Genomic DNA, 23,794 nt, shown 5'->3' with positions numbered 1-23,794 from the left:
GAGGTACTGCACACGTTTTTGGCGCCAAACGCCGCCATTTTGAGCGGCGATCGATCCCACATGTCAGCACCATCTCTTTGCCCAGGGTTTTGTCCTCAGCCGAGCGGCCATGTTTGTGTAGTCTTGCATAGGCTTCATAGGGGCGGTCAGTCTTGCATCACTTCCTTTTCCTCTGGGACAGCGATCGGCGAAGCAGCCTGTGTGAGCTCTCCAGGTTTTATATCTCCTTTTTTCCTGTATTCCTTGCCCAGTTTCTTATCCCTGTGGGGGTTAGTGTGTTCAGTGGGTGCGGTGGGCAGCGCTCGCCGCGATCTTAAAGGGGTAGTACCCTTTATTAATTATTTTGCTGGGGCATGGATTCTCAGGACTGCAAGTTTCCTCCCACCCTGGTGTGGGGGCCAAGGGGCTGCTGCTTCCCCGAGGGGGCTGATCTGGCCACTATTGTGGCAAACTTAGCTGCATAGGTGCAGATGCTGGTGGCTGAGCGATCCACTAAACGGCCCAGGGTGTCTATTTCCTCTGATTCAGGGGGCGATGGGGCTGCTATGGCTGGAGTGCCCTTTTCAGGGTCTCACTCATCCCTAGACCTTGTGGGGTCTGACGGGAAGGCTGAGGTGGAAGGGGTTGCTAATTCTCCCCCTGGCTCGTCTGAAGAGTTTGCACTCATGGATGAGTTGGTTGCTTCTATCAAGCAAACGCTGCATTTGCAGGATGAACCATGTCCTCCTGCTTTGATGTCCTCTTATGGGACGCAAAGGAAACGCAAAACATCGCAGGTTTTTCCTTGCTCTACGGAATTTCAGTGCGCGGTTGATGAGCAATGGCGCAATTTAAAGAAGCCTTTTGCTGTGCCGAGTAGGTTCAAACTGCGTTATCCCTTTACACCAGCTACTGATGAGCGTTGGTGTGTACCGCCTCAGGTGGATCACGCGGTGGCGATTTTGAATAAATCAACTGCGATCCCTGCTGAGGATACCCCGGTGTTCCGGGACCCGACGGACAGGAGATTGGAATCTCTGGCCCGTCATGCTTATACAGTTGCTGGCTCTATGCTGAAGCCTATTTTTGCTTCCATTATGGCAGCCCAGGCTATTGCGGATTGGACGCAGGTGCTCAAGCGCACTCTGGTGGCTGACTCTGCCCCCCGACAACCTTGGCTATGGTGGATCAGATTCATCAGGGTGTCATGTATTTGTGTGATGCGGACTTGGATTTAGTCCCTTTGGCGGCGCGCCTTTCTAGTGTGGCGGTCTTGAACCGTCGCCTGATATGGTTGAAATGTTGGTCGGTTGACCAATCTTCTCGCAAGATTCTGGCAAATTTGCCCTACGTGGGATCCCGCCTTTTTGGCGAATCTTTGGATACTCTGATAAAGGGTATTTCTGGGGGTAAGAGCACTCTCTTGCCCCAATCTCACAAGAATAAGTTTGTTCGTGGTAAGAAGAATGCTTCGTTTAGGCCCTCTCAGGGGTCCTTTCGTGCCTTTCGGTCCCACTATAAGGGCAAGCCCTTCAAAGGCCAAGGCTCCCAGAAGAAGCCGTGGGCGGGTAAGCAGAAGTCCGGTCAGTCCGGATCCGCTGCCCATAAGAATGCGGCCTGAAGGGGCGCCCTCACCCGTTTCTGGGGTGGGGGGACGTTTGCTCGGTTTTCTTCAACCCTGGCTGGACTGCATTCGGGACAGGTGGGTTCAGGAAATTGTTCGATCTGGATACAAGATCGAGTTTCTCTCTCGGCCGGTGGGCAGATTTTTCCCCTCAAACCTTCAGCTGACTCTGGAGTGCTTGCAGGATCTGCACCTGGCGGTGCGGGACCTGCGGGCCCAGGGAGTGGTGGTTCCGGTGCCTCATCGGGACAGATTTCGGGGGTTCTATTCCAATCTGTTCACTGTGCCCAGAAAGGAGGGCAAAGTACGTCCGATTCTGGACTTGAAATCTCTGAACCGCTTTTTGCGGGTTCGCAAGTTTCGCATGGAATCCCTGCGCTCGGTGGTGGCTGCCCTGGTTCCGGGGGAATTCATGGCCTCCATCGACTTGCAGGATGCGTACCTACACATCCCCATTTTCGAGGGTCACCAGAGGTACCTTCGATTTGCCATTGCGGAGGATCATTATCAATTCGTGGCGTTACCCTTCGGCTCCGTGGGTTTTCACCAAGGTGCTCGCGCCGGTTCTGGCTTTACTGAGAGCCCAGGGCATCTCTGTCTTGGGGTATCTGGACGATATCCTGATTCGGTCCGCGACCAATCAGGGTCTGGTGAACGACCTGTCCATCACGATGCAGACTCTGCAGGAATTCGGCTGGACGATAAATTTTCCAAAATCGACGTTATGTCCGTCGGTTCGTCTTCCCTACCTGGGGATGATTCTGGACTCTGTTCAGGCGAAGGTCTTCCTGCCGGAAGACAAGCTTCGGACACTTCAGTGCGAAGTCAGGTCCCTCAGGGACAATCAGTGCTCGTCCCTCCGGACGTGTATGAGGTGTCTGGGATTGATGGTTTCGGCCTTCGAGGCGATTCCCTTCGCCCAGTTTCACACACGGGAGCTTCAGGCGGAGGTTCTGGCCGTGTGGGATGGACGTCCGCAATCTCTGGATCTGCGGATTTCGTTGAGCTGCCACACCCGAAGGGGTCTTTTGTGGTGGCTCCAGTCCCCAGCGGTGTCGGGGGGCAAGTCCTTTCGTCCCTTGTCATGGACGGTGATCACCACGGATGCCAGCCTGTCGGGCTGGGGTGGTGTTCTGGGCGTTTTGTCCGCCCAGGGAACTTGGTCGGAGGAGGAATCCTCCCTTCCGATCAACATTCTGGAATTGCGAGCGATAAATCTCTGTCTTCTGCGTTGGACGGACAGGCTTTAGGGCCGTCCAGTTCGGGTGCAGACGGACAATGCCACAGCGGTGGCCTACATCAACCACCAAGGGGGCACCAGGAGTGCCCGGGCGGCTCGGGAAGTAGCCGACATTCTGTCTTGGGCCGAGACGCACATCCCGGCGATCTCTGCAGTTCACATCCTGGGGGTGGAAAACTGGCGGGCGCATTATGAGCCGCCAGACCCTGGACCAAGGGGAATGGTCCCTTCACCCGGATGTCTTCCAGATGTTGTGCGCGAAGTGGGGGTCCCCAGATGTGGACCTGTTCGCGTCTCGTCTAAATCACAAGGTGGAAAGGTTCGTGGCAAGGACGCGCGATCCTCGGGCAGACGCCTCGGACGCGTTAGTGACGCCCTGGCATCAGTATCGCCTGATGTATGCCTTTCCACCGATTCAGCTGCTGTCCAGGTTCCTTCGCAGGTTGGCCTGAAGGATGGGGGTCTCTCCCCTGAGGTCATTCCCACTTTGATCAAGGCCAGGAAGGCCTCTTTGGGGAAGATTTACTGCCGTACTTGGAAGGCGTATTTTGCCTGGTGTGAGTCCAGGGGGTATTCCCCTCGCTCATACTCGGTGTCGAGAGTGTTGGCTTGTCTTCAAACGGGCGTGACCAGCGTTTTGGCCACGATTAAGGGTCAGATTTCTGCGCTGGCCGTTCTTTTTCAACGTCCTGTGGCGTCTAACTCTTTGGTTAGCACCTTTGTTCAAGGGGTGCGACATTTGGTCCCTCCTAGGAGGGAGCCTTTGCCTCCATAGGATTAGAACCTTGTTCTGTCCGTGTTGCAACATGCTCCTTTTGAAAATATCGGGGAGATCTCGTCTCAGTTGTCCAAGAAGGTTGCCTTCTTAGTGGCGATTACTTCGGCTCGCAGGGAGCTGGCGGCCCTGTCCTGCAAGTCTCCGTATTTGGTGATTCACTTGGATAAGGTGGTCTTGCGACCTAACCCATCTTTTCTTCCGAAGAGAATTTCTGAATTTCACCTCAATGAGGACATTGTCTTGCCTTCGCTTTGCGCGAAGCCTAAGCATCCGAAGGAGGTGGCTTTACATTCCCTGGATGTTGTTAGGGCGCTCAGGGTTTACCTGTCATCGACTAAATCCTTTCGCAAGTCGGATTGTCTCTTGGACCTCGGAAGGGCATGGCGGCGTCGGCTTCTACCATCGCCAAATGGATCAGACAGACCATTGAACAGGCCTATGCTTTGAGGGGGAAGGTTCCTCCCGTGCCTGTGAAGGCGCACTCTCTGAGTACGTCTTGGGCCTGTCCTCATCGGGCTTCTGTGGCCCAGGTGTGTAAGGCGGCGACTTGGTCGTCCGTTCACACCTTCTTCAAATTTTACAAAGTGGATTTTCAGGCATCGGCAGATGCTTCTTTTGGCCGCAAAGTTCTTAGTGCGGCAGTGCTTTAGGGTCCCTTGTTTGGGTCCTTGGCTGTTGTGGTGTTTTTACCCCTAGGTTACTTGTTTTTTCCTGGGTTGTTGCTCCTGTTGAGCACGTTTTTCCTGTTGCCCAGTTGGTTCTCTTACTTTGGTAAGGTTCCTTTCTCTGATGTGGGTACTGCGTTGCTTTAGGCGCGGCTGCTTTTTTTCCCACCCCTCATGTCTACACTGCCTTGGGACGTCCCCATTAGTGACGAATATGAAGAGACTGCGACTGTCGGAGGACGCAAGAGAAAATGGAATTTTTTAAAATCTTACCTGTAAAATTCCTTTCTCTGAGTCCTCCGACAGTCGCCGCCCCCGCCCATCTTTTGGGGTTTGTTTGTATACTCTACTGCTATTCTACTGAAACTGAGTTGGTATGCAGGAAGCAAGGAGGTATTGACTGAGGGGACCACCCCCTGGGGGTGGGATCAGCTAAAAGCTTTGATATTAATATATTCTGTTGCCTAGCACTCCTACGGAGCAAATGTCAATAACCCCCCATTAGTGAAGAATATGAAGAGGCGGCGACTGTCGGAGGACTCAGAGAAAGGAATTTTACAGGTAAGATTTTACAAAAATTCCGCTTTCCACTGCCTGTTCTCAATGCATTCCCATCTCCTTCCCAAGAGGAGATGAGAGGGGAAGTTTTTGCAGGCTTCATCTCCCTCTCCTCTTACCTTTGCTTAAAGGTAAGTGGACAGGGAGTGTGGTTATTTTATTTTTTAAATTTAAAAAAAAATATTTTTTTTTTATTTTTTTTTCAATTCTTATAAAAAAAAAAAAAAAAAAAAAAAAATATATATATATATATATATATATATATATATATATATATATATATATATATATATATATATATATATATATATATATATATATATATATATATATATATATATATATATATATATATATAATCTCTTTTTTTTTTTTTTTTTTTCCCCCCCTCATCGCCATGCCATAGCCGAAGGCCCCTTTCACACGGGCTGCCTGATCAGGTCCGCCTGTCAGTTTTTCAGGCAGACCTGATCGGACCCTTCATTCTCCTCTATGGAGCGGTAATCTGCCGCCATCTGATCCTGTCCGCCAAAAACAGACGGATGGTGGTTATATTTTCTATCCATCCCGTGGATCGGATCAGATGGCATCGGATGGAAAGAGACAGACAGTCTGTTTCCATCCAATTGCGCTACAGAGGAGAGTGGGGTTCTGGTCGTATTTATGTGTAAATTTAGTATCCGTTTTATTAAATAAAGCTTGGTTGTTAGTTTAAAAAAAAAAAAAAAAAAACTGGCTCCTTACATTTTTTTAGCTGGCTCCTAGATTTCAGGCAAATTTGTCAAGCCCTGTCTTACTCCATGTTTTCCATTAATTGCACTCTCCTTTTTTTTGCAGCAAGGGGAGGTGACAGCCTAGTGGGGGTCGGCTGTGTTTTAGGACTTTCTGTACTTGGTTTTGGGCAATATCCCTCCTCTAGGCTGAACTAGAAACCTAAAACATTTTACATTTACTATTTGACAGGCTCCTGGGCTTAAAGCGGTAGTATACCGCTTTGTGACTTTTACCTACAGATAAGCCTATATATAATAAGGCTTACCTGTAGGTAAAATATCTCCTAAACCTGCATGGTTTAGGAGATATTTGCACTGCATGCAGCCGCTGACGCGTGCGGCGCATGCGCTCTGAAGGTCGGGGGGGAGAAGTTAAGTAGCTCCCTTGGGATTGGCTACAAAGACCTGAGGTGAGTGGGTGGAGCTACGCTGGGGCACCTCCAACTGCTCTGAGGAGATTGTTAGGTGAGTATCCCTCCTCTGTTCACAGGCCCATCACTACCAGATTTCACAGGGGAGCTCTGGACCAATCCTGGATAAAGGCAAGTTAGGCGGGAAAAGCGGGATAGAACAGGAAAGATCCCTAATCTAGCAACAGGAAATAAGAGCCAATCACCTCACAGCCGAGATCACTAACTTCCCTAGTAACAGCTATGGTCCTAAATATCCCTATGCTAAGTTATCTGTAACTGTCACTACCCCATAAATAAAAGGGGTTAATTAACCCCTCTTCTTTTTATTCAATGAAATTTCCCTCCATCCGGCCCCTCCAGGGTCACTACTAATACAGCCAGACACAGGGCCCCCTCTGGCGCTGAGGGCTCCTCTCCTCTGCTAGCTCCTCACTCTGCCTTCCTTCCCCTGAGCTCTTCCCAGCGCAGCCATGTCTCCAATACAGCATCAGCCTCTGTTAACCACTTAAAGTGGAGTTCATTTTTTAATAGGTTGGATTATATAGATGTATGTAATCCCCTTTAAAACGACTTTTACCAATGGAAACTTTTTTTTGCTAGTAAATACCTTAAAGCGGAGTTCCAGCCTAACCGCACACTCGCCTGTCCCACGGTCCAGCGATGCACCGTCTTCTCCCTCTCTGCTCCGCGGCACCGGCATCACTGATGTGGGCACCCGGCTGTGACAGTTTGCGGCTTCACAGCTGGGTACGCACTGCGCATGCGCGAGTTACGCTATGCGTCGTGATTGGCCGGCAATCTTCTGGGACCTCTGACATGTCCCAGAAGATTGCAGGGAGGGAGGGAGAGACGAAAACTTCCGCTCAGGGCGGCGCTCCTAGCGGTGGGAGCGGGTACCTGTCAAAACTAGGTACCCCCCCCCCAAAAAAGACAAATGTGGCATGTCAGGGGGTTAGTCGTTTTAAAGGGGATTACATACATCTAAAGTTACGAAAATGGGTGGAACTCCACTTAAAGCTCCGGAAGATTTTACCCCCTTCCTGACCAGAAGGTATTTTGCGATTGGGCACTGCGTGACTTTAACAGACAATTGCGCAGTCGTGCGACGCTGTACCTAAACAAATTTGACGTCCTTTTTTCCCCACAGACAAAGCTTTCTTTTGGTGGTATTTGATCACCTGTGCATGTGTGTGTGTGTATATATATATATATATATATATATATATATATATATATATATATATATATATATATATATATATTTCTCTTACGTCCTCCGACAGTCGCCGCCTCTTCATATTCGTCACATATGGGGTATTAGACTTTGCTCCGAAGGAGTAGCTAGGCAACAGAATATGTTAACAATAAAGCTTTAACATATCCCACCCTCAAGGGGTGGTCCCCTCAGTCAATACCCTCCTACTTCCTGCAACCATATCTCAGTTTTAATGTCTAGCTTGTCAGGAGTGGCTGGCTCTCTCTGTGCTGGGACTTTCTGTCCCAGACTCTTTCTTCTTTTTAATATTTTGTTTGAGTTTTCTCTCTATCTTTACTTAGCTGTTATTTTTGTCAGCATTAGTTAGTTCTTCGGACGAAGAGGATCATGCGGACTGGGTCTCGGGCTGATCCCCCCTGGTCGCAGGTCGTGGGTCAGTGGCTTCCCAGTCTGCCATCGAGCGTTCAGCCAGGTAACGCTCCTGGCACAGTGAACGACCCATCCCTGTTCGGTGCAGGGATGATTGGTGAGGTGGCTACCTCACCGGACGCTGTGCGGTTTCTTAACCTCCATTGTGTGCGTCTTGAATTGCGACTCTCCCTGCCTCATGTGCAGCGGCTTGTTCGCCTGTGCGGGTTCCCCACGCCATGTGAGGTAAGTGTATTTATGTGGGGACCTGTCTGTCTGGGGGGGGTCTCAGTCTGGGACTGTGTAACCTGCCTTTAATCACACTGCTTGTCTCCCTATCTCTCGGCTGCATGCTGTGGGCTGCAAGGGGGGGGGGGGGAGCTGTATGACACTGTGTGTGTCAGGCTGGGCAGTGTGAGAAGCTGTGTGCTGTGGGGCATGTTTTTTCTTGGCATGTTTGGGCATATACAGCGATCGCTGCGGCGATCTAACATATATCCTTATATTGGGATGTAATGTGTGTGTTTTTATGCACTGTGGAGCGGCGCTTTCGGCGCGAAACGACGCCATTTTACCGGCGCCCGCTCCGGCCGCATGGTTTACATGCACGGCGGCCATTTTCTTGTAGCCTCCATAGGCTTACATAGAGCGCCCTGGCAGCATCACTTCCTCTTTCCAGGAACACCGATCGAGGCAGCAGCAGCAGCGGGGTCTCCTCAGGTTTTATCCTTCTGTTCTTGCTATCCATTGCCTGTATTCAGTTTGTATATTCCCTGTGGGGGTCTCATTGTGCCTGAGTGTGGTGCGGTGGGCTGCGCTTGCCGCGCTTGCTAAAAGGGGGCAGTTAACCCTTGGTTGTCTGGCATTACAGGGGCAATGGATTCTCAGGAGGGCAAGTTTCCTACAGTATTGGTGGAAAGCCAGGGGACCGCTGTTTCACCCCCAGGGGGGGATTTTGCCACTATTGTGGCTGGCCTTGCTGCCCAGGTGCAAATGCTGGTGGCTGCTCAATCTACTAAACGGCCCAGAGTTGCTCTGTCCTCTGATTCTGAGGGTGAAGGTGATGGGGCTGTTCTGGCAGGGACCTCCTTATCGGGGTCCCGCTCCTCTCTTGATCTAGTGGGGTCTGAGGTAGAGGCTGAAGTTGAAGGGGTTGATAATTCTCCCCCTGGCTCGCCTGAAGAGCTTGCAATCATGGATGAGTTGATTAAGCAGACGCTACGTTTGCAAGACGAAGTGTGTCCCCCCCACTGCCTTGGCGGCTTATGGGACGCAGAGGAAACGCAGGACGCCGCAGGTTTTTCCCTGCAATGCTGATTTTCAGCGCGCTGTTAAGGATCAATGGCGCGATCTGCGCAAGCCTTTTGCGGTACCAAGTAAATTCAAGCTGCGTTATCCTTTCTCGCCTGCCACTGATGAACGGTGGTGTGTGCCTCCGCCAGTGGATCATGCAATTGCGGTTTTGAACAAAGCCACTGCGATTCCTGCAGAGGGTTCCCCTGTTTTCCGTGATGCCACGGATAGGAGACTGGAGTCTCTTGCCCGTCATACTTATTCTGTTACGGGTTCTATGCTTAAAGCTCTGTTTGCTTCTCTCATGGCGGCCCAGGCGATCGCAAATTGGACGCAGATGCTTAGGCGCGTCCTAGTGGCCGATTCGGCCTCGGCGGCGACCCTGGATATGGTGGATCAGATCCACCAGGGTGTCGTGTATCTGTGTGATGCGGACCTGGACCTGATTCCGTTGGCTGCACGTGTGCACAGCGTGGCGGTGTTGTCTCGCCGCCTGGTTTGGTTGAAATGTTGGTCGGTAGACCAATCTTCCCGTAAGACCTTAGCCAATCTGCCTTATGATGGGTCTCGCCTTTTTGGGGAGTCCCTGGATGTGTTGATTAAGGGGATCACCGGGGGTAAGAGCACTCTCTTGCCCCATTTCCCCAAGGCTAAGGGGGCTTCTGGGAAGAAGCATGCTAATTTTCGGCCCCCTCAGGGGTCCTTTCGTGCCTTTCGGCCGCACTACAAGGGCAAACCGTTCAAAGGCCAAGGCTCTCAGAAGAAGCCCTGGTCTGGGGAAGCCAATCCGGACCGGCAGCCCATAACAGTTCAGCCTGAAGGGGCGCCCTCACCCAGTTTTGGGGTGGGGGGACGCTTGCTCGGTTTTCTTCAGCCCTGGTTGGCCCGTGTGCGGGACAGATGGGTTCTGGAAATCGTTCGATCTGGTTACAAGATCGAGTTTCTCTCTCGGCCGGAGAGCAGATTTTTTCCCTCAAATCTTCAACTGTCTCCAGAGCGCCTGCGGGATCTGCACCTGGCGGTGCGGGACCTAAGGGCTCAGGGAGTGGTGGTTCCGGTGCCTCATCGGGACAGATTTCGGGGGTTTTATTCCAATCTGTTCACCGTGCCCAGGAAGGAGGGCAAGGTTCGTCCGATTCTGGACTTGAAGGCTCTGAACCGCTCTGTGCGGGTTCGCAAGTTCCGCATGGAATCCCTGCGCTCGGTGGTGGCTGCCCTCGTTCCGGGGGAATTCATGGCCTCCATCGATTTGAAGGATGCGTACCTTCACATCCCCATATTCGAGGGTCATCAGAGATACCTTCGATTTGCCATTGCGGAGGATCACTACCAGTTCGTGGCGTTGCCCTTTGGCCTCGCCTCGGCTCCGCGGGTCTTCACCAAGGTGCTTGCACTGGTTCTGGCATTATTGAGGGCCCAGGGCATTTCTGTCCTGGGGTATCTGGACGACATTCTGGTTCGGTCTGCGACCAGACAGGGTCTGGAGGAGGACCTGTCTGTCACAATGCAAACTCTACAGGAGTTTGGTTGGACGATAAATTTTCCAAAGTCGGCACTGAGTCCGTCGGTTCGTCTCCCCTATCTGGGAATGATACTGGACTCGGTGCAGGCGAAGGTCTTCCTGCCGGAAGACAAACTCAGGACTCTTCAGGAGGAAGTCAGGTCCCTCAGGGACGTTCCGCACTCGTCTCTGCGGACGTGTATGAGATGTCTGGGATTGATGGTCTCGGCCTTCGAGGCGATTCCTTTCGCGCAGTTTCACACGCGGGGTCTCCAAGCGGAGATCCTGTCCAGGTGGGACGGGCGACCTCAATCTCTGGATCTTCAGATTTCGTTGAGTCATCGCACCAGGGAAAACCTTCTGTGGTGGCTCCAGTCCCCGTTGGTGTCCGGGGGCAAGTCGTTTCGTCCGATCTCGTGGACGGTAATCACCACGGATGCCAGCCTGTCGGGCTGGGGTGGTGTTCTGGGCGTTCTGTCCGCCCAGGGGACCTGGTCGGAGGGGGAGTCTTCCCTCCCGATCAACATTCTGGAATTGCGTGCGATAAGGCTCTGTCTTCATCGCTGGACGGACCGACTGCAGGGCTGCCCGGTTCGGGTGCAGACGGACAATGCCACGGCGGTGGCCTACATCAACCACCAAGGGGGCACCAGGAGTGCCCGAGCGGCTCGAGAAGTGGCCGACATTCTATCTTGGGCCGAGACTCATGTCCCGGCGATAACGGCGGTTCACATTCCGGGGGTGGAGAACTGGCAGGCGGACTATCTGAGTCGCCAGACCCTGGATCAGGGGGAATGGTCTCTCCACCCGGCTGTCTTCCAGATGTTGTGCGCGAAGTGGGGTCTTCCAGATGTGGACCTGTTCGCGTCTCGCCTCAACTACAAGGTGAAGAGGTTCGTGGCAAGGACGCGCGACCCTCGGGCAGACGCGTCGGACGCGTTAGTGGCCCCGTGGCATCAGTACAGGCTGATGTACGCGTTTCCACCGATTCAGTTGCTGTCCAGGTTCCTTCGCAGGTTACACTCGGAACGCAGCACGGTGATTCTTGTGGCACCGGACTGGCCTCGCCGGTCCTGGTACGCAGACCTCGTGAATCTGGCGGTCGACGCCCCTTGGCGTCTGCCTCTTCGAGACGATCTACTGTCTCAAGGACCGATTTACCATCCTGCTTTACAGTCGCTGGCTTTGACGGCCTGGCTGTTGAGACCGAGGTCCTGAAGGAGAAGGGTCTCTCTCCAGAGGTCGTTCATACTTTGATCAACGCGAGGAAGTCTTCCTCGGGGAAGGTTTATTACCGTACTTGGAAGGCCTATTTTGCCTGGTGTGAGTCCAGGGGGTTTTCACCCCGCACGTACTCGGTTTCCCGTGTGCTGTCTTTCCTTCAGACGGGTGTCGATCAGCGTTTGGCGCTGGCTACGATAAAGGGTCAGGTGTCTGCGCTGGCCGTTCTGTTTCAACGTCCCGTGGCTTCCAACTCCTTGGTTGGCACCTTTATTCAGGGTGTGCGGCATCTGGTTCCTCCTAGGAGGGATCCTTTGCCCCCTTGGGACTTGAATCTCGTTCTATCTGTGTTACAACGTGCTCCTTTTGAACAGATCAGGGAGATCTCGTTGTCTATGTTGTCCAAAAAGATCGCCTTTTTGGTGGCGATCACTTTCGGCTCGCAGAGTGTCGGAACTGGCGGCTTTGCCCTGCAAGTCTCCGTACCTGGTTGTTCATTTGGATAAGGTGGTCTTGCGACCTAATCCTTCTTTTCTGCCGAAACGAGTTTCGGAATTCCATCTTAACGAGGATATTGTTTTGCCTTCGTTGTGCACGAAGCCTAAACATCCAAAGGAGATGAGATTGCACTCTCTGGATGTTGTTCGGGCGATAAGGGTTTACCTTAAATCGACTGAGTCTTTTCGTAAGACGGACTCCTTGTTTGTTCTTCCAGAGGGTCCTCGGAAGGGCATGGCGGCTTCGGCCTCTACCATCGCCAAATGGATCAGGCAGACCATTGAACAGGCCTATGCCTTGCAGGGGAAGGTTCCCCCTGTGCCTGTGAAGGCGCACTCTACTAGATCTCTGAGTACGTCTTGGGCCTGCCGTCATGGGGCTTCTGTAGCCCAGGTGTGTAAGGCGGCGACTTGGTCGACCGTGCACACTTTCACAAAATTCTACAAAGTAGATGTTCAGGCATCGGCGGATGCTTCCTTTGGCCGCAAGGTTCTTAGTGCGGCTGTTCCCTAGGGTCCCTTGTTGGGGACTCCTGGCTGTTGGGATAGTTTTTTGTATTCCCTGGGTTTTTTGTCTTTTCCTGGGTTGTTGCTCCTGTTGAGCACTTTTTTTGCTGTTGCCCAGCTGGTTTCCTTCCTTTGGTAAGGTTCCTTTCTTTGATGTGGAGACTGCGTTGCCTTTCGGCGCGGATGCGTTTCCCACCCCTCATGTTTGCACTGCTTTGGGACGTCCCCATATGTGACGAATATGAAGAGGCGGCGACTGTCGGAGGACGTAAGAGAAAACGGAATTTTTGTAAAATCTTACCTGTAAAATTCCTTTCTCTGAGTCCTCCGACAGTCGCCGCCCCCGCCCCTCTTTTGGGGTTTGAATGTATACTCTACTGCTATTCCACTAAAACTGAGATATGGTTGCAGGAAGTAGGAGGGTATTGACTGAGGGGACCACCCCTTGAGGGTGGGATATGTTAAAGCTTTATTGTTAACATATTCTGTTGCCTAGCTACTCCTTCGGAGCAAAGTCTAATACCCCATATGTGACGAATATGAAGAGGCGGCGACTGTCGGAGGACTCAGAGAAAGGAATTTTACAGGTAAGATTTTACAAAAATTCCGTTTTTTGCAAAATTGACGCTCTTTTTTTTTTTTTGTTTATAGCGCATGATCAAAAAATTGCGCGGGTGATCAAATACCACCAAAAGAAAGCTCTGTTTTTGGGGAAAAAAAGGACGTCAAATTCGTTTGGGTACAGCGTCGCACGACTGCGCAATTGTCCGTTAAAGTCACGCAGTGCCGAATCGCAAAATAGGCCCTGGTCAGGAAGGGGGCAAAATCTTCCGGGGCTTAAGTGGTTAATGACCAGGCCATATTTTGCGATTATAGGACAATTGCGCGGTCGTGCGACGCTGTACCTGACGGCGGCGATCTGCGATTTTTAGCGGGTTTGCAACATTGTGGCGCACAAATCAGACCCCTTACTGACATTTTTCTTTTTACACTTTTGGGGGGGGAGGGGGACTAGTAATCGGTGCTAAAAATATGCACTGTTACTGTAATAATGACACTGGCAGGGAAGGGATTAACCTAGTGGTGATCAAAGGGTTAATTGTGAGCCTAGGAAGTGTTTTCTAACCGGGGGGGCGTGGCTTGTGAAATGACCACAGAGACCTGTGATCCTATATAGAAGGAAGGATCACAGGTGCTCTATGAACATTTTAGAGAGAACAACGGTCTGCTTTGTTTACAACAGCTGACCCTCCTCGGGGTGGAGGAGCGGGGAGCGATCGCAGGTGCCCTGTGGCAATCGCGGCTGCTGGTCCAGTGGATCAGCATTCCCACGCTCTAGTGGGGGGGGGGGGGGCGTGTTGGTGGGCGCCCCCAGCACTGCTCCTGCGAACCGATGTACTTCACGCAGCTGAGCCAGCCTGCTGCAGTATATGTGCGGCGGGCAGTCGGAAAGCGGTTAACGGGCACAGACTGTAACTCAAATCCAGATGACACCTTAAAGATCTTGTGACGTTTAATCCATAAAACTGTGAGGATCTTGCAACAATAAACATCGGATAGATCAAAAGATCATAATGTGATCCACTCCATGAGACCATGAGGCTGGGAAGCGTTACTGAGAAAAATGAACGAAGGGATGGAGCTTATCTATACAGGATAAACTGAGCTAAGGGGAGGAACCAGGGGCAGGAGAATACATAGAACATGTAAACGCATGTGAAACATTAAAGTGTGTATGTGTGTATGTGTATGTATATATGTGTGTGTATGTGTATATATATATATATATATATATGTGTGTATGTGTGTGTATGTGTGTGTGTGTATGTGTGTGTGTGTATGTGTGTGTGTATATATATATATATATATATATATATATATATATATATATATATATATATATATATATATATATATATATATATATATATATATATATATATATATATATATATATATATATATACTAGAATTTTTATTTATTTTTTGCTAGTAATGGCGGTGATCAGGGTCTGCAATTTTGCGGCGGACACTAACACTTTTTTTTAGGAACCAGTTACCCTAATGCAGTGATCAGTACTATAAATATGCAAGGTCACTGTGCTAATGACAATGGCTGGGAAGGAGTAAACCTCAGGGGCAATCAAAGGGTTAAATGTGTGCCTAGCCAGTGTTTTGAGGTGCTTTCACTAGGGGAAGAGATGGATTTTATTCCCTGCATTGCGGGAAAAAAATAATATATTACTTCCCTGCTTACAGGACAGGGCTGTACCTTGTTTACATAGGCAGGGCTCTGTACTGTGTAAATTCATGACGATCCCGAGGTGCTGGCGGTAATCTATTAGGCTCCATGCACACAGGGCGACATAAAAACGAGCTCCAAAGCTGTTTCTTTACGCCGGGAAAAAGCAGCTGTAAAAACGTGCTTTCAGTAGCTTTTTCCATTAGCGTTATTGCATGTTTGGCCACGTAGCTTTTAGCAGCGTTTTTTCTGCCTCCATTCAAAATCAATGGTTCCCTATGGGAGCCTATTGATTTGAATGGAAGTCGCACCACAAGTCTGATCAGGATGATCCGACTTGTGGCGCGACTTGCGCTGTGAGAATCTTGAGGGGGAACTCCACGCCAAAATGGGGGGAAAAAAAAAATGACGTGGGGTCCCCCCCCCCCCCAGGTTCCAAACCAGGCCCTTCGGGTCTGGTATGGAATTTGAGGGTAGCCCCACGCCGATAAAGCGGCGTGGGGTCCCCCCCCAAAATCCATACCAGACCCTTATCCGAGCATGCAGCCCGGCAGGCCAGGAAAGGGGGGGGGGGAACCGGAGAGGGAGAAGACCTGATGAAGATTTTTAATAAACTTTCCAAAACGTCTCCTGTCATTTACACACACTGCCTTTTATGGGGTGAATGGGTAGGGGTACAGTGTATCCTATACCCATTCACATAGGGAGGGGGTCCGGAATCTGGGGGGCCGCCCTTGTTCCTGGTTTGGAACCTGCGGGGGAACCCCACGCCGTTTTTTCCCCCATTTTGGCGTGGAGTTCCCCCTCAAGATTCTCATCCTGATCCGACTTGCGGTGCGACTTTCAAATCAATAGGCTCCCATAGGGAACCATTGATTTTGAATTGAATAAAAAAAACGTATAACGGGGCTTAACGCACGTTAAGCAACGTTATGCAGCCTTTAGCAGCGTCAGACGTTTTTACAGCTTGTCGCTGCAGCTCCAGAACGCACAGTTCCTGGGTTATTTTTTGAGCTGTAAAACGCCTATGCCACTTGGAGCTCCTAAAAGCTCTGTGTGCATGAGGCCATAGAATAACATGGATGGGCGTTCTGCAGCTGCAAAAGAAAACGTCTGACGCTGCTAACAGCAGCTCCAAAAACGTCCAGTGTGCATGAGGCCTTAACCAGCATCTGGTGATCGACATCTGCTGTGTTAATTAAAAAATGCCTGGGTATGTGATCTAGTGCAGCCAACCTTACTTGCTGCCGTATATCTATTGTATGATCGGCAAGCGGGTAAACTTTACATATTAACCACTTCCCGCCCGCCCTATTACAAAAAGACGGCGGGAATGTGGTTGTGTTATCCTGACCGGACGTCCTATGACGGCGGCAGGATAACACCGCTCTGGGCGCCCCCCGGGGGCGCGCAGAGCGGCGATCGGTGATGCAAGGTGTCAGTCTGACACCCTGCATCTCCGATCTCGGTAAAGAGCCTCTGACGGAGGCTCTTTACCATGTGATCAGCCGTGTCCAATCACGGCTGGTCACATAGTAAAACAGGAACAGCCGTTGATCGGCTTTCCTTAGTTCGTGCCTGACAGGCACGAGTAAAGGAGCGCCGATCGGCGGCTCCCCTGACAGGGGGGGGGGGGGGTCGGCACTGGTAATCAGATCATTGATTACCAGTGCAGACCCTCGGGGGGGGGGGGGGGGATGCCACTAGATCCACCAGGGATGCCCACTATGACCCCAGGGATGCCCACTATGGCCACCAGGGATGGCGATCAGGGCTCAGGGAGCCCCCCATTGCCCTCCCCATCAGTGATGCCCACTAGTGTCCTCTCTATCAGTGCTGCCCACAAGTGCCCATCATTGCCATCCTTTAGTGTCGCCCACCAGTGCCCATTATTGCCCATCAGTGCCCATTAGTGCCGATCAGTGCCCACCAGTGCTGCCTATCAGTGCCCATTAGTGCCCGTCAGTTCCGCCTATCAGTGCCCATCAATGCCGCCTATCAGTGCCCACCAATGCTGCATATCAGTGCTACCTATCAGTGCCTATCAGTGCCGCCTATCAGTGCCACCCCATCATTGCCTCCTCATCAGTGCCTGTCAGTGCAGTCTCATCAGTGCTCATCAGTGCAGGAAAAAACTTATTTATTTACAAAATTGTATAACATAAACAAAACTTTTTTTTTTTTCAAACTTTTCTGTCTTTTTTTTTATTTGTTTAGCAAAAAGTAAAAATCGCACAGGTGATCAAATACCACCAAAAGAAAGCTCTATTTGTGGGGGGAAAATGATATAAATTTGGTGTAAGTACAGTGTTGCATGACCGCGCAAATGTCATTCAAAATGCAACAGCGCTAAAAGGGGAAAATTGGCCTGGGCGGGAAGGGAGGGAAGTGCCCTGTATTAAAGTGGTTAAATTATATGCCTCACTTCCCCCACCCACCTCTTCCTTCATTGTGTGTCTTTTTTTTTTTTCCCCCTCAGGGGTGAAAGATGACTGGTAGAGCGAGAGCCAGAGCGCGGGGGAGAGCTCGCGTTACAGAGCAGCTTCAACCTGGACAGGTTTGTATGTTTTTACGTCTTTTTCATAGAATGTGCTTTGGCTAAAGCCCCGTACACACGTACCGATCGTCGGCGAACGATCGGCCGTCTTTTGTCCCCGGGCTGTCGGTGTCTGTTGAAAAGTGCAAAGACAGCACAAGAATTTTGTCCGCTGACTACAGCCGACTGCAGAAGTGATGTCATGTAATGGTTAACTTTCCCTGTGTTTTTTCTTTTCTGAGCATGCCCAGTCTTGCAAATCTGCGGTCTGTCGGCCGAATTCTGTACTGACTGGCGAACAATCGGCCGCTCTGGTGTCGGCATATAAAAATTTTAATGCTTGCATGACAGATTCTTGTCGGCAGAATGTGCGCTGACGGCTGTCGGAGGCATCATACTAACAAGCCTACAATCGGCAGATCGGTCGTCGGCCGAAGCTTTTCGGCCGACGATCGGTATGTGTGTACGGGCCTTTAGTCTGTGTAAATCAGTTTTGTGTGAGGTGGAGTTGGTAAAAAATGACCCTTCAGCTTTGTATATCCATGTGCAGCAGCGTTAGTAAGATTTACTTATCTCTCTGTTCTGTCCACTAGGAGGCAGTACACTGCCACAGCTTATGAGTTCGTTCATTTGATTTACTACATGGAGAATGCATTTATTTTATTTTTTTTGCAGTCTCAAATACTCTTATTACAGGTACTTGTATGGCACCCACAATTTATGCAGTGCTTTACATATTTATTGTACATTCACATTAGCCCCTGCCCTGAAGGAGCTTACAATCTAAGATTCCCAACTCCCATTCATACATAGATACATATTAGAGCTGCACGATTCTGGATAAAATGAGAATCACAATTTTTTTATTTTTTTTTTGCTTAAAATAAAGATCACGATTCTTTGCATAACATGTTTTTACATTCTACAAAAAAATTGGGCTAACTTTACTGTTGTTTTTTTAATTCATTGAAGTGTATTTTCTCTAGCTTCCATCGACAGACGCAGTCTCATCTCCATGAGCTGAGTGGGTTATGCTGCCACCTGCCGGAGTAGTCTAAGCAGTACATTAATATAAAACTTTAAACATCCTACACGCCCACGGGGCTGTCCCTCCAGGCATCACCCCCACTACCACAGCCCAGCACATAGTTTGTTTCTGCCTAGAGAAGGAATAGGACCTAGGTTTCCTGCTGGGACTTTTTTTTTTTTTTTAAATCTTTTTAGAATATTATCTTTTTTATTTCTTTTTTTACTCGCTAGCTAGTGTTCAGGGAAGAATTTTCCTGGTGATCTACAAGCAACGATGCCGGCTGGGGCTTCGCACAGGCTAATCTATATCCTTATGGTCCCCCCAGTCTTCTGGCCTATGAGCGTGAGCAGGTTATAGTTCTGACATAGGCTTAGCCACGACGGTGCCCCCTTCTCCGGATGGGGACGAGCCTGCGAGCGGATGCCTTACCGGGACGCGATGACCTGGAACGCCCTGAGTCACAGCGTACCCATCAGCTGGCAGCACCCCCACTTCGGGTGGGAGGCATTCTGCCGGGAGCAGAGCCCACCCGGTCCATGGTATGGTGAGTAAATGTGCCCCCGCTGGCCTTGGGGGGGGGGGGGGGGGGGCGGATGTGGGCCCTCTCCTGGGGATAATAAATTGTCTCCCAAAAGATCCCCCTGGCCTGCCTGGTCTGTGTCCTACCCTCCCCCCTTCCCTGTCCCTACAGTGGCTGTGTGTCTGGAGTGCCTGGCGCCCTGGGGGGGTTGACATGGCACCTTGGGTTTGCTGGTTCCTGTTGTGGTTCCTGAGGCCTCTGTGTCTGTCCCTAGCCGCATGGTTCGCAATGTGAATTTTCTCTTACGTCCTCCGACAGTCGCCGCCTCTCCATATTCGTCACTATGGGGTAATTGACCTTTTCTCTGTAGGAGTAGCTAGGCAACAGAATATGTCAATATTAAAGCTTTTAACATATCCCACCCCCAGGGGGTGGTCCCCTCAGTCAATACCCTCCTGCTTCCTGTATCCATACCTCAGTTTCATTGTCTAGCTTTCAGGAGTTAGCAGGCTGTTTCTGTGCTGGGGCTTTTTGTCTCAGCCTTTATCTTCTTTTTGATTTTATTTGAGTGTTTTTATCTCTATCTATCTTTACTTAGCTGTTTGTTTCTTCAGCTTTAGTTAGTTCTTCTGATGAAGAGGATCGTGCGGGCTGGGTCTCGGGCTGGTCGCAGGTTGTGGGTCAGTGGCTTCCCAGCCTGCCATCGAGCGTCAGGTTTTTTTCCTGGCATGTGTCAACGACCCATCCCTGTTCGCTGCAGGGATGCTGCGGTGAGGTGGCTACCTCACTGGACGCCATGCGGTTTCGCACCGCAGTTCTGCTGCGTCCTGGCTGCGACTCTCCCTGTCCTCTGTGCAGCGGCTTGATCGCTTGGGCGGGCTCCCCACGCCATTCAGAAGGTAAGTGTATTCTGTGTAGGGGCCTGTCTGTTTAGTGGGTGTCAGTCTGGGACTGTGTAACCCTGCTTCTGTACACACTATTGGACTCCCTGTCTGTTTTTGCTACTTCTGTGGGCTGCAAGGAGGGGGGCCATCCTGCACTGTTTCTGTGTTTCAGACTGTGCCTTTTTTTTGCTGTGTGACAGGCTGTATGCTGCGGGGCATGTTGTGACCATGTTTGTGCATACATGCGGCGGCCGCTGCTGCGGTCCGCCATTATTTTATTATACTGCAGGCGTGTGATGGTGTTTACTGTATGCGGGGAGCGGCGTTTTTGGCGCCAAGCGCCGCCATTTTGGCGGCGATCGCTCCTGCCTCATGTTAGCACTGCAGGATCTCTGCCTTTCCCCCGGCGGCCATTTTTTTGTAGCCTTCCATAGGCTTTATAGGAGCGGCTGTTATTGCATCACTTCCTTTTCCCTGGGCACACCGATCGATGCAGCAGTGATCTCTCCAGGTTTTACCTTCTCTTATTCCTGTATTCATTGCCTGAAGTTTGTGCTTTTCCCTGTGGGGGTCGGCTTGTGCTGGTGTGTGTGTGTGCGGTGGGCTGCGCTCACCGCGCTTTTAAAGGGGCAGTTACCCTTTTTTCTCCTGCAAACTTTTGGGGGCATGGATTCTCAGGAAAGCAAATTTCCTCCCACTTTAATGGGAGGCCAAGGGGCTGCTGCTGTTCCCCCTGAGGGGGGCGATTTGGCTACCATTGTGGCTAACCTGGCTGCTCAGGTACAGATGCTTGTGGCTGCTCAATCCACAAAACGGCCCAGAGTTTCAATCTCCTCTGATTCAGAGGGCGATGGTGATGGGGCTGCTATGGCTGGGGTCCCCTTATCGGGGTCCCGTTCGTCCCTGGACTTTGCAGGGTCGGAAGGGGAGGCAGAGGTTGAAGGGGTTGATGATTCCCCCCCCCCCCCCTGGCTCGTCTGAAGAGCTTGCAATCATGGATGAATTGGTTGCTTCTATCACACAAACGCTGCATTTGCAGGATGAACCGTGTCCTCCTGCCGTCCTGGCTTCTTATGGGACGCAGCGGAGACGCAAAACATCGCAGGTTTTCCCTTGCACTGAGGATTTTCAGAGCGCCGTTAGTGAACAATGGCGCAATCTAAAAAAGCCTTTTGCTGTGCCAAGTAGGTTCAAGCTGCGTTATCCTTTCACGCCCGCCACTGATGAACGCTGGTGTGTGCCACCTCCGGTGGATCACGCGGTGGCGGTTTTGAATAAATCCACTGCGATTCCGGCAGAGGATACCCCGGTGTTCCGGAACCCCACGGACAGGAGACTGGAGTCTCTTGCCCGCCATACTTGGTTACCGGTTCCATGCTAAAAGCTATTTTTGCTTCCCTTATGGCAGCCCAGGCTGTCGCGGATTGGACGCAGGTGCTCAGGTGCGTCCTGGTGGCTGATTCTGCCCCGCCGACAACGTTGGCTATGGTGGATCAAATTCATTAGGGTGTCATGTATTTGTGTGATGCGGAATTAGATGTAATTCCTTTGGCTGCACGTGTGCACAGCGTGGCGGTGTTGACACGCCGCTTGATTTGGCTGAAATGTTGGTCTGTGGACCAATCTTCTCGCAAAACTTTATCTAATCTGCCTTATACGGGATCTCGCCTTTTTGGCGACTCCCTGGATACGCTGATTAAGGGGATCTCTGGGGGTAAGAGCACACTCTTGCCCCAGTCTCACAAGGCTAAGGGTGCTCAAGGTAAGAAGCATGCTTTGTTTAGGCCCTCTCGGGGGTCTTTTCGTGGCTTTCGGTCGCACTATAAGGGCAAGCCCTTCAAAGGTCAGGGATCCAAAAGAAGCCGTGGACAGGTAAGCAGAAGTCCGGCCAGTCCGGGTCCGCTGCCCATAACAATGCGGCCTGAAGGGGCGCCCTCACCCAGTTCTGGGGTGGGGGGACGTTTGCTCGGTTTTTCTCAACCCTGGCTGGCCCGCATTCGGGACAGGTGGGTTCAGGAGATCGTTCGGTCCGGGTACAAGATCGAGTTCCTATCTCGGCCGGCGAACGGGTTTTTTTCCCTCAAATCTTCAACTGTCTCCGGAGCGTTTGCGGGATCTGCACCTGGCGGTGCGAGACCTGCGGGCTCAGGGAGTGGTGGTTCCGGTACCTCATCGGGACAGATTTTGGGGGTTTTATTCAAATCTGTTCACTGTGCCCAGGAGGGAGGGCAAGGTACGTCCAATTCTGGACTTAAAAGCTCTAAACCGCTTTGTGCGGGTTCGCAAGTTCCGCATGGAATCCCTGCGCTCGGTGGTGGCTGCTCTAGTTCCGGGAGAATTCATGGCATCCATCGACTTGAAGGATGCGTACCTTCACATCCCCATTTTCGAGGGTCACCAGAGGTACCTTCGATTCGCCATTGCGGAGGATCATTACCAATTCGTGGCGTTACCCTTCGGTCTCGCTTCGGCTCCGCGGGTGTTCACCAAGGTGCTTGCACCGGTTCTGGCCTTATTGAGAGCCCAGGGTATCTCAATCCTGGGGTATCTGGACGACATTCTGGTTCGGTCTGCAACCAGTCAGGGTCTGGTGAGGGACCTGTCCGTCACGATGCAGACTCTGCAGGAGGTTGGTTGGAGGATAAACGTCCCAAAATCGACGCTGTGCCCATCGGTTCGTCTTCCCTACCTGGGAATGATCCTGGACTCTGTTCAGGCGAATGTCTTCCTACCAGAAGACAAGCTCAGGACACTTCAGGACGAAGTCAGGTCCCTTCGGGACGTTCCGTGCTCATCCCTCCGGACGGGCATGAGGTGTTTAGGTTTGATGGTCTTGGCCTTCGAGGCGATTCCCTTTGCCCAGTTTCACACGAGGGGTCTCCAGGCGGAGATCCTGTCCAGTTGGGACGGGCGACCACAATCTCTGGATCTTCAGATCTCGTTGAGTCCTCGCACCAGAAGGAATCTTCTGTGGTGGCTGCAGTCCCCGGCGGTGTCGGGGGGCAAGTCTTTTCGTCCGCTTTCGTGGACGGTGATCACCACGGATGCCAGCCTGTCGGGCTGGGGTGGTGTTCTGGGCGTTCTGTCCGCCCAGGGTACTTGGTCGGAGGGGGAGTCCTCCCTTCCGATCAACATTCTGGAATTGCGGGTGATAAATCTCTGCCTTCGACGTTGGACGGACAAGCTTCAGGGCCGTCCGGTTCGGGTGCAGACGGACAATGCCACAGCGGTGGCCTACATCAACCACCAAGGGGGCACCAGGAGTGCCCGAGCGGCTCGGGAAGTAGCCGACATTCTGTCTTGGGCCGAGACGCACGTCACGGCGATAACGGCAGTTCACATCACATCCAGAGTCGCCAGACTCTGGACCAGGGGGAATGGTCGCTCCACCCGGATGTCTTCCAGATGTTGTGCGCGAAGTGGGGTCTCCCAGATGTGGACCTGTTCGCGTCTCGTCTGAACAACAAGGTGGGAAGGTTCGTGGCAAGGACGCGCGATCCTCGGGCGGACGCGTCAGACGCGTTAGTGGCTCCGTGGCATCAGTATCGACTGATGTATGCATTCCCACCAATTCAGTTGCTATCCCGGGTCCTTCGCAGGCTGTCCTCGGAACCGCTCACGGTGATTCTGGTGGCGCCGGACTGGCCTCGCCGGTCTTGGTACGCAGACCTCTAGAATCTGGCGGTCGACGCTCCATGGCGTCTGCCTCTTCGAGAAGATATTCTGTCTCAAGGACCGATATTCCATCCTGCTTTACAGTCGCTGGCTTTGACGGCCTGGCTGTTGAAACCGAGGTCCTGAAGGATAGGGGTCTCTGCCCGGAGGTCATTCATACTTTCATCAACGCTAGAAAGGCCTCTTCGGGGAAGATTTACTACCGTACTTGGAAGGCCTATTTCGCCTGCTGTG

The 23,794-nt window shown here is 51.6% G+C and overlaps 1 protein-coding gene across 1 annotated transcript in view; it reads left to right on the top strand.

The window, feature by feature from the left end:
- Positions 1-17,403: 17,403 nt before the first annotated feature.
- The window catches only part of LOC309545965 (piwi-like protein 1), a gene marked incomplete at both ends in the record, with an annotated part of 237,750 nt that continues 231,359 nt past the window's right edge, over positions 17,404-23,794 (top strand). Inside the window, one exon of the mRNA XM_082245422.1 lies at positions 17,404-17,472. Within this exon, the coding sequence (XP_082101548.1) occupies positions 17,404-17,472 (69 nt within the window). The remainder of the gene's footprint in view (positions 17,473-23,794) is intronic.

This window comes from Pelophylax lessonae (assembly GCF_965119305.1).
Source record: "Pelophylax lessonae genome assembly, chromosome: 2".
Lineage (NCBI taxonomy): Eukaryota > Metazoa > Chordata > Amphibia > Anura > Ranidae > Pelophylax > Pelophylax lessonae.
This window is presented reverse-complemented; position numbering and strand designations above follow the sequence as displayed.